Source organism: Rhincodon typus, chromosome 1, assembly GCF_021869965.1.
Source record: "Rhincodon typus isolate 14 chromosome 1, sRhiTyp1.1, whole genome shotgun sequence".
Lineage (NCBI taxonomy): Eukaryota > Metazoa > Chordata > Chondrichthyes > Orectolobiformes > Rhincodontidae > Rhincodon > Rhincodon typus.
Genome location: NC_063332.1, coordinates 116,595,251 through 116,611,402, shown reverse-complemented (window position 1 = coordinate 116,611,402; position 16,152 = coordinate 116,595,251). Strand labels below are relative to the sequence as shown.

The 16,152-nt window shown below is 41.5% G+C and overlaps 1 protein-coding gene across 5 annotated transcripts in view; it reads right to left on the bottom strand.

Annotated features, from left to right (window-relative positions):
• LOC109922295 (calcium/calmodulin-dependent protein kinase type II subunit delta) overlaps positions 1-16,152 on the bottom strand; it is a 274,180-nt gene that overhangs the window by 88,460 nt on the left and 169,568 nt on the right. For all 5 annotated transcript variants that reach the window (XM_048597035.1, XM_048597047.1, XM_048597057.1 and 2 more), the window contains exon 5: positions 11,197-11,262. In XM_048597035.1, coding sequence (XP_048452992.1) covers positions 11,197-11,262 — 66 coding nt within the window. The remainder of the gene's footprint in view (positions 1-11,196; positions 11,263-16,152) is intronic.

Sequence of the window (16,152 nt, the reverse complement as noted above, 5' to 3'; positions counted from 1 at the left end):
AGCAGATGAAAAGTAGAAAAACAATTTACATTTACGTAGTGCCTCAAAAATTCTTAAGAATTTTATCACAAACGAATATCTTTTCCCAAAAAGTAATCACTGCAATCTATCTGGGGGACAAGATTGCATGTAGCAAGGTCCCACAAGCAACAATAAGGTAGCTTCAATGATCTTGTTTGAGGTATCGCTACTGGTCAAGGCAGTGCAGAGAATGTCCCCATTATTCAGATCCCACCATGGAACCTTTCACCTCCAGCCACGACAGCAGAAAGGACCTCAATATAATCTGAAAGACAGCATCTGTGACTGATTACTGAGTGAGTTCTGCACACTGAGCTGAGCTGTCAGCCTAGATCACAAGCTTAAGTCTGTGGACTGAAACTTGAGCCTCTAACTTTATAACTCAGGGGCTGTAGTGCTATTTTTCAGTTAAATTTAACATAATCTTAAACTTGGCAAATTCACAACTGTTATATAACATTGATTCATAGGTTTGCACCAATGACTAAACAAAAAGCAAAAACGTTGCAGTTACTGGAAATCTGGAAGACGAAGTAGAGAAAACAAAAATATATTCAGCACATCAGGCATCAGAACAGTAACATCAATATTTCAGATTTTAATACCCTTCCTTGTAATTGGATGATATTAAAGATAAAGAGAATGACATATTTTAAAAAAAAGGAGAACCAAAACAAAATGAAAGATTTATGAAATGCTTGATTAGAGAGCGGGGCGGGGGGGATTAAATGGAATAGTGATATTGCTGGGAGATAAACAGAGGAATAACAAGGGAAAGAAGAATCTGCCAAGAAACATGGAGTCTGTGCATTAATAGCAAAAGTGGGGCAGGTAGGAAGGAAAGTGTGAAAAATTACGAAGACAAAGCAATTTCCAGGGCCCCAGAGTCTGGCAGAAGATACAAAGCAGGTTGAGACAAAGTTTGCAATGTTTTGATAGACTGGGGAGGTCCACAAAATCATTCATCAGTTCCCCATTCCCCAGAGCAATAATACATCTGTCTGGCACTGTCAGCCAGCACCTGCTGTCAAAGAAAATAATATGAGGCACTGTTAAAGTCTGAAGTTGTTAATCTAAAAGCTGTGGGACTGAAAAACACTGGTGAGGAAAATGATTGAAGTTTGCTAGTTTCCTCAGAGGAATGCAGATGTCTAAGTATGGAGAGATCAGAACGGGGAATGCGATGGAGAACCGTGACAGAACAGAGAAATTCACCAAAGTGACCATCTAATCATTTACATGCACTTTCACCAATCAGAACTATACTGATTGTTGATGGCACAGTTTCCTGAGCACTGAGCACATGGTTCATTGAGCTTTCAGTTCAAAGGCTGGGTTCTCCCCTTAATGGGCTCTTCACTTAATCTGAAAAAGTGGAAACACAGTTGATTTAATAGTGGTGGACAAGGATGTTCAGAGTTGTGTGACAGCTCTTCAGGATATGGAGGGAAGAGAAGAGCTTGGTCCTTGGGGAGGCAGTGACCTAATGATGTTGTCACTGGACTAGGCAAATTCTTTAGTGACAACAGTTCAAATCCCACAATGGCAGATGGTGAAATTTGAATTTAATAGAATTCAGGAATTAAAAAGTTAGCATAATAGTGACTATGTGTTTTACAACAATTCATTAAGTTCATTAATATCCTTCAGGGAAGGAAATCTGCCATCCTTCCCTGGTCTGGCCTACTGTGACACAAGACCTAAAAGCAATGTAGCTGATTTTTAACTGCCCAGTGGGCAATTATAGATGAGCAATAAACATTAGCTAAGTCAATGATGCCAACATCCCATAAATGGAAAAAAAGAATTGTTGCAAGCCCCCATATATAGCTTCAAAGGTTTTAAAAGCAAAAAAAAGGATTTTCCCCCGAGGCATTGTAAAAGGGTCCAGAAGGGAAAGTGGAAACTGGTGTTTGTAATAAAGTTGAATCAGAAATAGTAGGAACTGCAGATGCTGGAGAATCCGAGACAACAAGGTGCAGGGCTGGATGAACACAGCAGGTCAAGCAGCATCATAGGAGCAGAGAGGCTGACGTTTCGGGCCTAGACCCTTCATTAGAAAAGGGGGAGGGGAAGGGGGTTCTGAAATAAATAGGGAGAGAGTGGGAGGCGGATAGAAGATGGATAGAGGAGAGGAAACAAACAGGTAGAAGAGGCGGGGATGGGGCCAGTAAAAGGTGAGTGTAGGTGGGGAGTTAGGGAGGGGATAGGTCAGTCCAGGGAGGACGGACAGGTCAAGGGGGCGGGATGAGGTTAGTCGGTAGGAGATGGAGGTATGGCTTGAGGTGGGAGGAGGGGATAGGTGGGAGGAAGAACAGGTTAGGGAGGCAGGGACGAGCTGGACTAGTTTTGGGATGCGGTAGGGGGAGGGGAGATTTTGAAGCTTGTGAAATCCACACTGATACCATTGGGCTGCAGGGTTCCCAAGCGGAATATGAGTTGCTGTTCCTGCAACCATCGGGTGGCATCGTTGTGGCACTGCAGGAGGCCCAGGATGGACATGTCGTCTGAGGAATGGGAGGGGGGAGTTGAAATGGTTCGCGACTGGGAGGTGCAGTTGTTTATTGCGAACCGAGTGCAGGTGTTCTGCAAAGCTGTCCCCAAGCCTCCGCTTGGTTTCCCCGATGTAGAGGAGGCCACACCAGGTACAGTGGATGCAGTATACCACATTGGCAGATGTGCAGGTGAACATCTGCTTGATGTGGAAAGTCTTCTTGGGGCCTGGGATGGGGGTGAGGGAGGAGGTATGGGGGCAGGTGTAGCACTTCCTGCGGTTGCAGGGAAAAGTGCCGGGTGTGGTGGAGCTGCAGGGGAGTGTGGAGCGGACAAGGGAGTCATGGAGAGAGTGGTCCCTCCGGAAAGCAGATAAGGGTGGGGAGGGAAAGATGTCTTTGGTGGTGGGGTCGGATTGCAGATGGCGGAAGTGTCGGAGGATGATGCGTTGGATCCGGAGGTTGGTGGGGTGGTACGGGAGGACGAGGGGGATTCTTTTTTGGTTCTTATTGCGTGGACGGGGTGTGAGGGATGAGGTGCGGGAGATGTGGGAGACACGGTTGAGGGTGTTCTCGACCACTGAGGGGGGGGAAGTTACGGTCCTTGAAAGACGAGGACAACTGAGAGGTACAGGAGTGGAATGCCTCATCCTGGGAGCAGATGCGGCGGAGGCGAAGGAATTGGGAATAGGGGATAGCATTTTTGCAGGAAGGTGGGTGGGAGGAGGAGTATTCTAGGTAGCTGTGGGAGTCGGTGGGCTTGAAATGAATATCGGTTTCTAGGTGGTTGCCCGATATGGAGACAGAGGGGTCTAGGAAGGGGAGAGAGGTGTTAGAGATGGTCCAGGTAAACTTAAGGTTGGGGTGGAAGGTGTTAGTGAAGTGTATGAACTGTTCGAGCTCCTCGTGGGAGCACGAGGCGGCGCCGATACAGTCATCAATGTAACGGAGGAAGAGGTGGGGTTTAGGGCCGGTGTAGGTACGGAAGAGGGATTGTTCCACGTAACCTACAAAGAGGCAGGCGTAGCTTGGGCCCTTGCGGGTACCCATGGCTACCCCCTTTGTCTGTAGGAAGTGGGAGGAATTGAAAGAGAAGATGTTGAGGGTGAGGATGAGTTCGGCTAAGCGGATGAGGGTGTCAGTGGAGGGGGACTGGTCGGGCCTGCGGGACAGGAAGGAGCGGAGGGCCTTAAGGCCATCTGCATGGGGAATGCAGGTGTAGAGGGACTGGACGTCCATGGTAAAGATGAGGTGTTGGGGACCGGGGAAGTGGAAGTTCTGGAGGAGGTGGAGGGCATGGGTGGTGTCACCGACATAAGTAGGGAGTTCCTGGGCCAAGGAGGAGAAAATGGAGTCCAGATAGTTGGAGATCAGTTCGGTGGGGCAGGAGCAGGCGGAGACGATGGGTCGACCAGGGCATTCAGGTTTGTGGATTTTGGGAAGGAGATAGAAGCGGGCAGTGCGAGGTTGGGGAACGATGAGGTTGGAGGCCGTGGGTGGGAGGTCACCTGAGGTGATGAGGTTGTGGCTGGTTTGGGAGATGATGGTTTGGTGCTCAGGCGTGGGGTCATGATCAAGTACAGACTTATAATAAAACTCTTGCAAATCTCCAAAACATCATCTGCCATCTAATTCAATTTATGGAAATCAGCATGTTCACCATGGTAATAGAGGACAGACTTTGATCTTTTCAAGTGGGAAGATAACGAAAGCAGAAGGCAAACCGGTTTCTGACAGGAGTAAAGCTCACAGTAGCTTTTTAAAATGAAATGGCAGAATCATGTCACAAGATCACGAACTACAGCTATCCTCCAGCATTTTCAGGATTGGAGCTGTATGAGCAATGGAAGAAAGAAGTGTAGAGAAGGATTTGGATCACTTCTGTAACCAAGCAGCAGCAAGGCATAGTTTTGGCTTTGTCCTAACCAATAAGGAATCTAAGAAGTATTTTCAGAACTGGACGTAAGTGACTTGGATACTGGGGAGGGACTGCAGATTCTACTACTATTTATTGACCAAGTTTATAAAAAGGATGACTCATTGGAAGACTTTGATGAATTTAAGACTGTAGACAATCGATTCATGGAAGAATGTGTCATGAAGTTTGAGGGATTATATAAAAGGCTAAAGAAATTCATACTTGAAACTCTGGTGGCAGTATTGGAATTTAAACTGTTAGATTGCACACAAATTTCACACATGGGCAGACTTTAATTTTGAAAGGTATTCAATTTCATGGTAATGACTCTCTTTGAACAAATGACTACTGCTCTAAAAACCATTTTAGGAAGACAGTCATTTCCAGCTCCCATCGGAAGACATGTTGGCAGTTCTGTTGTAATACAGAGAATGAAAGACTCTTATGATTACTGGCAATTCAACCAAGCTGTAAGTTACAAACATTACTGGCATGGGCAATATTTACAAAAGGTTCCTTATAAACTGTTTTTCCCTTTTTTGGGGGCGGGAATGGAGGGCTGTTAACCCATACCAATTAGAATATGGCTGGAACCCAAACCTGCCTGGTTCTGCATGATGATCGTCTAGCTCTACACAGAACAATGATCAAGTCAATTTTGTCCTGCATCTTTTGTTGCACTGAAATGCATGACACACCAAAGAAAGGTTTCATTAACAACGCTAATGCTGACGGATCAGGAAAACAAAATGAGAAAGCTTGGATATATCACATCAATCCATCCAAGGGAGACTTCAGATTTGGTGATATGGTTCACTCTAACAGGGCCAGGAATAGTTACATGATAGCAAAACTTTCCGAATACAACATGGAAATCAAACTATAAAAGCACATTCTTCACAAGTAATGGGACTAAGTTACAAGTTACAACTCTGAGAACATGGAAGAAGGCACCGATGATGAAACGACATGTACTTTGCAAACCCAGGAGTTCTACAACTCTAAATCAGAGGGGCAGGATTTGAGAGCTCAGGGTCTACATACTGATACACATGCCATTGAAGAAATTGAAAACAATCTCATGTGGGGATTACTTGTCCAAAGTGGGTTCACAGGTAGTTTACTGGCCAGCAGAAAACCAGAGGATGACCATGATAGTGGGATGTGTGGGAAAATTGACAGGAAAATACAAAAACTGGCTAAACGTTCCAGATGAAGGACAAGAAGTGAGAGCCGTAAGGTGGCAGTAGGGGATTCAAGAGTGGAGAACTAGAAAATGCAGATCCAGTACTGACCCAAAAGGCACATTTTGGAAGAAAAGTTCACATACAGCACAGAGGATTTCTAACTGACATCTGAAAGAAAGAGGCCAGACAGATCTCATTGTGAAGAGAGACTGCAACCAGACAAGGCAAATGGGCAGCTTGGATAATGGACAGCTTTCTTGGACAAAAGATAAAAGCAAAAATCTCCATGATCAGGTTGTGGTTATGGCTACTAACTCAAATGGAAGGTAGAGTGATAAAAGTAGCTAAACTAATAGAGTTACAGATCTGAAGAGAATTCAGAGTACATTAATAAGTTGATGATTGAGGTCAAGCTGCTTTGTCACAGAGATGGATGTGTCTCCAAAAGATCCCAGTACTACACTGAAGTATCAGCCACGGTTTCTACATTTAAACCTTTGGACAGGAACCTAAAAGTACAGCACAGGAACAGGCCCTTTGGCCCATCATGTCTGTGCTGACCATGGTGCATTTCTAAATAATCCCTGCACATGCCTTCTGATTCAGAGGCAAGGATGTGACTATTTCAGCTGACCCTTTTGCGTAGAAAGGTAATAATTTAAACACTTTTTAAAGCTTTCAATGTATGCTAAGACATAATCACCCATAACTTGTTTTCATATTCTCAGTCAGGTGTTTGTCTGTATTTGGTGTTAACACTGCTATCACCATCTGTGCATCTTTTCCTATGACTGATGCCCATAAGGTATATTTTGGTGGGGGACATGCAGGTGGTGTTCTCATACATGCACTGTGATTCTAGATGCTGGTGATCAGAGGTTTAGGTGGTGTTTGGTGAGTTGTCATAAACCAACCTGTAGATGGTACATACTGCTGCCATGCAGTGACAGTAGTAGAGGCAGTAAATGCTTAAAGTGGTGAACAGGGTCCCAAACAAGTAGACTGCTTCCCCCCACCCACGAGTAATATCAACTTGCGAAGTTGTTAGAAATGCACAGATCCAGCAAATACAGAATAATTTATCATTACCCTGACCTATGCCTAGTAGATGTTAGATAGACTTAATTGTCAAGAGGTGAGTCACTTACTACATAATATCCAATCTCTGATCTACTCTTGTACCACACTATTTGTGTGGCCATTTAAAGTTTTTGATTCATGGTGACCCCAAGAAAATATTCAGCAATGGTAATTCCAATGATTATTAAGAGGAAATGTCCAGAAGGTCTTGTTTTGAAGATGGTCATTCTCCAGCACACTTGTGTAGTGTTTATGCTGCTTGCCATGGAGTAGCCCATATTTGAACAGTTCAGAACTTGCTGCTCTTTGAGGGCTTGCTGCGCACAAATTGGTTACCATGTATCCTACGCAGCAGCATGACTACATTTCATAAAATGCTTCAGTGACTGTGAAGTACTTTGTGGTGTCCTCAGGTCACAAAAGATGCTTCAGAAATGCAACTTGATTTTTCTTCTTTTAAAATGTTTCAAAGAAAGAAAATTGACCTGAAACAACCAATTATCCAAAGTGACTTTGTTCATAAGTTTACAACAAGCAGGACAGTTTAGAGCAGGTGTTAATCTAAACTATACTTTCTGAATTAAAAATTCTGTATAAACAGTATAGAAAGCAGTACCACATCTGCACAGTTCTAGCCAACCCTTTCCAATATAAAATCTAATATGAACATTCGTCACAGAAACTCCCTGCATTGTCACCCAATAAACTTTCCTTTCAGTGGAGGTACTGCACTGTCACCACTGGCATGGAGGTATAATTATTCATCAACAAGTTTATACTCACTGTATTCATTATGATCACTTGCATACAAATTTATAATTTAAATACCCAAAGTAATTGACAGTATTTAGGACAAAACTGAGCTAGAACTAAGTCTTACTTTGACCTTATTACTTCCTGTCCTTGAAAACCACTTCATCTGAAGACTACATTTGATCATGATTCCTGGTGTGTAACTCCACACATGGCTTCCTATTATTAATACTCATTAGAGCAATCTTAAAGGTGGAAATGTTCAGGTAGGTTTCTCCAATTTGGATGATGGCATTTTCATCAATATGTAAAAGGTTAGCAAAAACAGGAATCAATTCATTTCAATAAATAATTCTAAGCGTAAAGAACAAATGATGAATGTCACCTCAATGGATATTTAGAAGTTGGATATTTAGAAATAGGATTTGAAGAAATAGAAAATGAATCCTACAAGAAATTATGCAATCCTGCACTGAGTTACAACAAATTTCAATTTTCGTTCTTCATAATTTCAAAATAAACTATAAAGCTAAAAGGCACAAATTCTAGAATTTCAAAACAGCAGGAGTGCAATTCATTTAAGTTCTCAACAATGTTGAAGTAGTTTCCATTTCTGAAATGTTTTGCCATAACCTAACAAACGTGAAAATTGTTGAAAATTGATTGTCTATGCTTACTTATCTCATGTTAACACAATCTCATATGCTGTGTGAAGATTGGGGAAGTGAATTACCAAATGTATGTTAACCTATGGGGAAGGGAGAACTTTAATATTTTTCAACTATCAATTAACATTAATGAAATCAAAAGGATCAAAAAAAGGACGCTGCACAATGGAAAGTTGTATACCATTTAGAATTATGTTAAAAATTGTTGACTTTATGCCAATATCACATATCAACAGTGAAGAAACATTTATAGAAATCAAAAAGCATGCCCTTCAACTCAACACCAAGAGAACATTCAAGGCCTGGGTGTTGAATGCAACCTGTCACTGCGTCTGTATGTGAAACATAGACTATCTATTCAAGAGTCAAGTGATAGATCCACTAGGCCTGCTTCTCCAATCACAAGCCATTTCTCTCCCACCTTTTCTCAATAGATGAACAACAAAAACAGGAGACAGCCAAGGTTCTCATGCACCCGCACAGGTACCAGAAACTGGAGCAGAACACCAGCGACATGTGTGTGAGAGAGAAGACAGAGGGACACAGAGCGAGTGAGGAAAGACAGGGTGGGGCAGAGGTTAAGTCTGTAAGGTAGAAAAAGAGAGATATTCCAAATGAGAGTGCGGGTGAGGATGAGCATGGCAGCATGCAAAAAGGGGGAAAGCGTCTGAGTCAGGCAGATGGAAAGGGGCAGAGCAAGTAAGGTAAGTGAGAGTGGGGAGCAGTTGTGAGGCTGAGTGGGAAGGAGCGAAAATGGCAAAAACAAGCTGGAGCAGAGAGAGGGGAGTGGGGATCAGTGAGCTGGAGCAGGGAGAGGGGAGTGGGAGGTTAGTGAGGAAGTGTGGAGGAAAGAGGTCAGTGGAAGCAGGGGGTTTTCTGAGAGAGCACAGGGAAGCAAGCAAGAAAGCGAGAAAGAACGAGGGGGAATGGGACAGAGGGGAGTGTACATTAGTGACAGGGAGTGGGAGAGAGGGGAGTTGGTGTAAGTCACAGGGACCGGGGAATGGAATGGACTGGACATGTGTGTACAGGTGGGGGTGGGGGTGGGGGCGGGGGCGGGGGCGGGGGTGGACAGTGAGCGAGCATGGGAGACAGAAAAGCAAGAAGAAACACCTAGGCTAAATGCAAATGGCTTCTTTTCCCATTTCTGTATGAGTTATGTTGAGGCTGCATTGCATTTTACATCACTTGAAGATGCTTCAAGATGATTTGGATGGGAATATAGAGGGCAGTTAGTAAGTTTGTGGATGATACCAAATTTGGTGGCATAGTAGACAGTGAAGAAGATTTTCAACGATTACAGAGGGATCTTGATCAAATGGGTCAACGGGCTGAAAAATGGCAGATGGAATTCAAACTGGATAAATCCAAGGTATTTTGGTACAACAAACAAGGTTAGGACTTATACAATTAATGGGAGGGCATTGGGTAGTGTTGTACAACAGTACTACAGGGCACATTTTGAAGGTGAGAGAAGAAAGATTTTAAGAAGACATGAGGCGCAAATTTTTAATATGGTTCGCGTGTGGAATGAACTTTCTGAGGAAGTGGTGCATGTGGATACAATTACAACGTTTAAAAGACATTTGGATCAGTACATGAATAGGGAAGGTTTGGAGGGATATGAGCCAGGAACAGGCAGGTGGGATTAGTTAGTTTGGGATTATGTTTGGCATGGACTGGTCAGACTGAAGGGTCTGTTATCCATGCTGTACGATTCTATAACTCCATGGGTTAAGCCCAACTTCATCGACAAGTCTTGATCCTGTTTTGCCCTAATAATTACCGTATTTTGACAGCAAATTGCATTCAGCACATATTATGTTTCTGCGATTATTTAAGCTTGTTTTAAAACCATCATGGTAGATGATGATCCACAAAATGAGGTATGGTCTTGAACACCATTGGGAATTTCTACACATTGTTTGTGAGTTACTGAGGAGGGTCTAACGTTTCAAAAGGATACTTTGGTTGCAAGGATTCCAAAAACTGCATCTTAAAATATTTCAGATGTATATTTCAAGGTAGTAAGTTCACTGATTACTGCACATGAACTGAAAACAGCTTTGCATATCTTTTAAAGCTCATTTTTAGTATGTTAAAATTAGGTTATTTACAGATGGTGCGCTGACAACGATTAAACTGCTGATTTTCTGTGAGGCAGCTATTTTAAGCTCTGTTAATCAAACTGCATCAAGTTACCATGGTTAACCTTATCTAAAAATATTTTTAAACCAAGTATTTTGAAAATGTGCTTAATAATTAATGCATGATTGTATTGGTTGGCAGCAAATTTTGCATTCAGTAATACGCAAATTGTTACGAACAGAAAGTTAGGTGGGGAGAAGAAGCCGTATGAAGATGGATGCAATTTGCATTCAGATCATTGAATGTGATCAAAGCAGAAAATCTACCCAATATCAACCAAACATTTCTGAAAGCATCAACAGCATCATGCATCTACATTAAGATCAGACTTTATTTGCCATTGCATTTTTAAATGCACTTTTTTAAGCCAACAATCAATTTAAAGTGCAACATTACATATAGTAAATCATTTAGTTTACCACAATTTTTGTAGCTTTTAATTTTCAATTAGCTGTGATTTTTAAAAAATTGTTTTTGGTATTATAGTTTCTGATTTCTGGACTAAAAGTTGAAAAGCTGAAAAAAGTGTCAGCGTAATTTTGAAACGGACATTGGCTACCCCTGTCACTGCTAAAAACTTCAGACTTCAGAAATGGAAAAATATTCCTTTTTTATGTGCTGTAAAACCTGGAAAATTAGATTGTTTTACCTTACAAAAAAAAACTGGAGCCCATAAATTGGTGCTATATTTTAGCAACATGTCTTTAACAGCATTTACGAACAAAAATGCTTTTATTTAAGTGTAAAAATAAAACAATGTTTTTGTTGTGTTAAATTTGACTTCAACATGATTGAGCACTGGACACTAAAGAGAAAGATTCACACGTGACTGACTAAATACGGTGCCGCAATCTGGGCCAAGAAACCCCTTCGAACAGCTCTAAGGGATTTCCAGGCCTATTAGTCTCACAATAAAATGAGGCACTTACCTGGCATCTGCTTCACTATAGTATTCTCTGGCCACAATATCTTCAAATAATTCTCCCCCAGTCACTCTAATAAAACAACAAACATTGCGTACAACTGATGAGCATTGCTTCCAAAAGGCAGACAAAAGCACCAATACACCGTATAGCTTACATCACCTTACTTTGTTCATTAAACAGCACTATGCAACAAAATAAAACAGGCATACCTCTTAAGACATTTCTCTGTAGTTTATCATTCAAAGATTTTAAGGACAGAAAATATTTGACCAAGAACTTCATTTTGTATTCATTTGTCTCGATGCAAGATCTTGTATGTGCAATAAGTGTGGTCAAAATGTTTTTCGTGCTTAACCCAGCAAGCGTCCACTTCTGTATTCTTTTAGTAAAATACAACTCACATCAGCTATGTAGTCCTGGTTGTGAATATTTATTTATTTCTATGCAGTTTTACACCTTACAACATCATTATGGCTCAATTAATAGCAAAAGTAGAAATTGCTGGTGAAACTCAACAGGTTTGGCTGCATCTGTGGTAAGAAAGTGGAGTTTACGTTTCGAGTCCAGTGACTTTGCTGAACATAGTTGTGAAGAGGAGTGACTGGACTCTGAGCATTAATTCTGTTTTATTCTCACTGATGCTGTCAGATCTGCTGGATTTTGCCAGCAATTTCTGTTTTTCTTTCAGAGCTTCAGCATCTGCAGTTTTGTTTTATTTTGGTTCAATTAATGGATTGAACTAGATGCTGATGTTTCACATTTAAGTTGCATAACTCAAAAGGAGTACAGTGGTTGTCCTGAACAATCCCCATACAACAAGAAATACTAAATGTTAGTACCGAAAGAGGACAGGGAGAGGAATACCAGAAAAAAAATGTTGTCAATGACTAGTTGCTACAAATTTCTTTGTAACATTAAGAATGGTATGTACCAGGACACTAAGGTTTGCAAGTTAGTCACTCAAAACAGCTATAACTGGAAGTGTTTTGTTTATCCTTTCCATCACACATTAATTGTTAAGGACATAAATTCTTCATAAATTTTACAGGAAACAGCGTTTAACAATAATTACTCATGATCGGACAAAGTTATATTGACAATTTACTTAATTTGTATGTCAGTGAGCTAGCTTTATTACAAAAGTAAAACCAGACTAGAATAGATAGGTCTGCGTAGGCTTCATCTGCAATTTGCAAAACAAATAGCCTGGACAAGGAGGAAGAAATATAATTAGACAAAACTTAGGAAAATCTTTAAGAAGGCTTAAACGAGAATTGGAATGAGGATATCATGACTATGGCATGACGTGGTTGACAGATTGTTGCTCACACATATCTCGGATTGGTTTGCTGATGCAAAGTGAACTATTGTCCAATACCCACCGCCATCAAAGGCACCAAATAGATTAAAGATGATACCAGTAATTCCAGCAGCTGCTGCTGCATTCAACGCATCCCGAAGCTTCTGAAAAGTCGGAAATTTGGACCGTCGGTCAGTCACTAGCAGACTGTAACAGACATTTATAATCAACCTGTTCAGATGTGTTATGATACGCCTGTGAAGTAGGTGGGACTTGAAGCTGGGGGCCTTCCAGCTCAGAGGCAGAGACACTACCACTGCACAAGTGGCTGACTAGGAGACTGTATGCTGCGTGGTTGTAGGGATCTTTCTGCTGACCAGCTCGGTGCTTCTGGTACACACTGCAAACATTTAATGACTAGGTTGACAAAGTCGCTCAGGCTGGGCCAACATGAAAAATCATCTCATCTTCTTTATTCTCATGTGTTTCTGATGGAGCTGATCAAACATGTCAGGCTGAAGTGCTGTCTGCTTGGTGTCCTTTGGAGAATACACCACTGGACATAACCAATCTCACCTTGATATAACCGATATGTTCTCATATCCATAGGTATCTCCTGGATGATATAGGGCCAACTGTACTTAATGATGTGCCATAGTGCTTGGGACGTTGACAAGTTGCCCTCTGGAGTTCCTCTCTCATTTTGACTGAAGCACGAGATGTATGGAGTAGGTATCCTTCAAGCTTGACTTCATCTATAGGACATTGAATGTTTTGCCTCACGATATCCCAAAATGGGTAATCCACTTTGAGTGCCTGATAAGAATCTTGACAAGTAACTTCTGGGGTTGAGGCAGGCATACTTGTGAGAGATTTTCTCCAGTTTATGATCTGCCTCAACCATGAACTCTATCCCAAATAAGCTGGTGTGAAATTTGGTGATTCTGATGGCAAAGGCAAGAGGTTCTCATTCAATACGGGCATAATTTCCTTGTTCTAGTGACTAACCTTTTAAAGTAAATCTAACAGGCTTGGACCATGAAGACCCATACCCAATCTTTTCTGCAAAGCATCCATTTCGAATGCTGTTGCCTTCTGACGTCACAGTTTGATGACAAGACATTCTGACAGCCTTGCTTCAGCATAATGAGTGCATGTTGCTGACCATCCTGCTATAGGATGAAAAAAAAAAGCTTGCTTCAGCAATTCACTTAGAGGAAATGCCAACTTCAATGGGGCAGGAAATGGGAATGGAACTGGACTGGATAGATTGGAATGATAGATTACTAGGAAAAACAGTAATTGAGTAGCTGGCTACCTTCAACAGGAGATGGTTTGGGCACAGTCAAGGTATATTTCCTTGAATTCGCAGCTCGCTGAATAATGGAGACAGACATTAAGTTGAAGAAAAAGTGTGTTTATGACAGATGTCAGGGAGAAAATAGTAAAAGGAGAATCATGGTGAATACATGGTGGTGAAAAAGCAAATCAGAGAACAGAAGATAGATAATGAGAAAAGATTGACATCTAACAGTGAAATCCCAAAGTCCTCTATAGGCACATAAATAGTAATTGTGGTAAAAGGACAAACAGGGGCGATTTGGAACAATAATAGGGATTCACACATGATGGCAGGAGGCACGTCAGATGGGTGAAATGAATACTTTGCATCTTTAGCTACTAGGCAGCTCCTTGCAGGGCACAATGATGGAGAAAATACAATCATTAAAATGGTTTAAAATGATAAGGAGGAATATTGAATAAATTGCCAGTACTTAAAGTTGACAAGGCACCATGGCTGGATGAGACGCATCCAAGTATGTTCTAGGAAGTAGAACTTGCAGACAAAATGATCAGATCTTTCAATCTTTTCTGGACAGGGGACTTGAGAATTGCAAGCATTATGCCGTTGTTTCAAAGCAGTTGTAAAGATAAATCTCGCAGTTACAGACCAGTCAACTTAATGTCAGTCCTGAAGACATTTCTTGAAACAATTCTTTTTTGATAGAATCAAAAATCACACAGAAAAATATGGTTTAAATTTAGAAGAACCAGCATAGGTTTGTCAAGGGAAAGCCATGTCTAACTAACCTGCTGGAGCTTTATTTAGAGGCAAAAAGAGAGGGCTGAGGAGTGAAATACTGTTGATGTAGTGTACCTGGACTTTCAAAAGGCATGTGATAGACAATTACATGAGTGACCTGTGTGAGGAAACTTATAGCGCATGGAATAAAAGGCACAATAACAACATGGAAACAAAATTGGCTGAGGTATCAGAACCAGCGACTAATGGTCAATGGCTTTAGGTTTGAGAAAATTTGCAGTGGAGCTCCCCTTGGAAGAGTATTGGGAGCCTTGCCTTTTCCGACATATAAATAATTGTGAACTTGATGTGCACGGGACAATTTCAAACTTGGCAGATGATGTAAAACTTGGACACTTTGAAGAAGGCAGTATGAAACTTCAAAAGGGAAACTGACAAGTTGGAGAAGTGGATGAATAGGTGACAGCTTAAATTCATTGCAGAGAAGTGTGATGTGATGCATTTCAGAGACTGTATAAAATGAAGCACCCTAAAGGCTGTGTGCAGGAACAGAGGCCTGGGCGTATATATGTATGGACAGATCATTACAAGTAGGAGGACAGGTAGAGAGAGCAGTTAAAGCATACATTATTCTCGGCTTTATAAATAGGGGTGGAGACCACAGAGCAGGGAGGTTATATTAAACTTGTGTGGAATGTTGGATAGATCTCAGCTGAAGTATTGTGTACAGTTCAGGGCGCCACATGTTATGAAGGACGTGAATGCGTTGGAGAAAGTTCAGAAAGGAATTACAAAAATGGTTCCAACCATGAGAAGTCAGTTGAGGATGGATGAGAGAAAGTTAAAAGGATATCTTATAGAAGTTTTCAAAATCATGAGGGGTCTGGACAGAGTGGACAGGGAGGAACTGTCTACTCTCCTAAGAGGATCAAGAACTAGAGGAGACAGATATAAAGTGTTTTGCAAAAGAAACAAGCACAACGTAAGAGAAAAACTTTTTCAGAGACAAATAGTTTGGATCTCAAATGCACTGCCTGGAAGTCTGATGGAATCAGATTAAAAACTCAGGCATTCAGAAGGGCAATGGATGATTATTTAAATAGAAATAATGTGCAGGATGCAGTGGAAATGCAGAAGATTAACATCAAGCCAAAATGCTCAGAGAGCTGGAACAGGCTCAAACGGCCTCCTTCTGCATCATAACAACTTTGAGACTCTTCTCAATTCTGGTAGCCATGGAATTCTAAACAGTATGTGTAACATTACACTCATTAAATTTTACCATAATTGTGTTCCTGTGCAAATTCCCAACTTGTTCAAACCAATCAGGGTACATCCTCTGTTGTACCAATCCGATGGGCATACAGCAGTTTTGAATACTGTGATATTATGACTGACTCAGCTCCTGTGTCCTGACAATACTGAATTAGCTGCAAGTTGGAACCCTGCTACTTCTGGTCCTAATGCACCAACTACGTGGCACATCTAAGTGGATCATTTTACTCATTGTATCTATATTCAGTAAAACCATAAGATACGAAGGCAGAATTAGGCTTTTTGGCCCATCAAGGCTGCTGTGCCATTCGATCACAGCTGACCGGTTTCTCAACCCCAT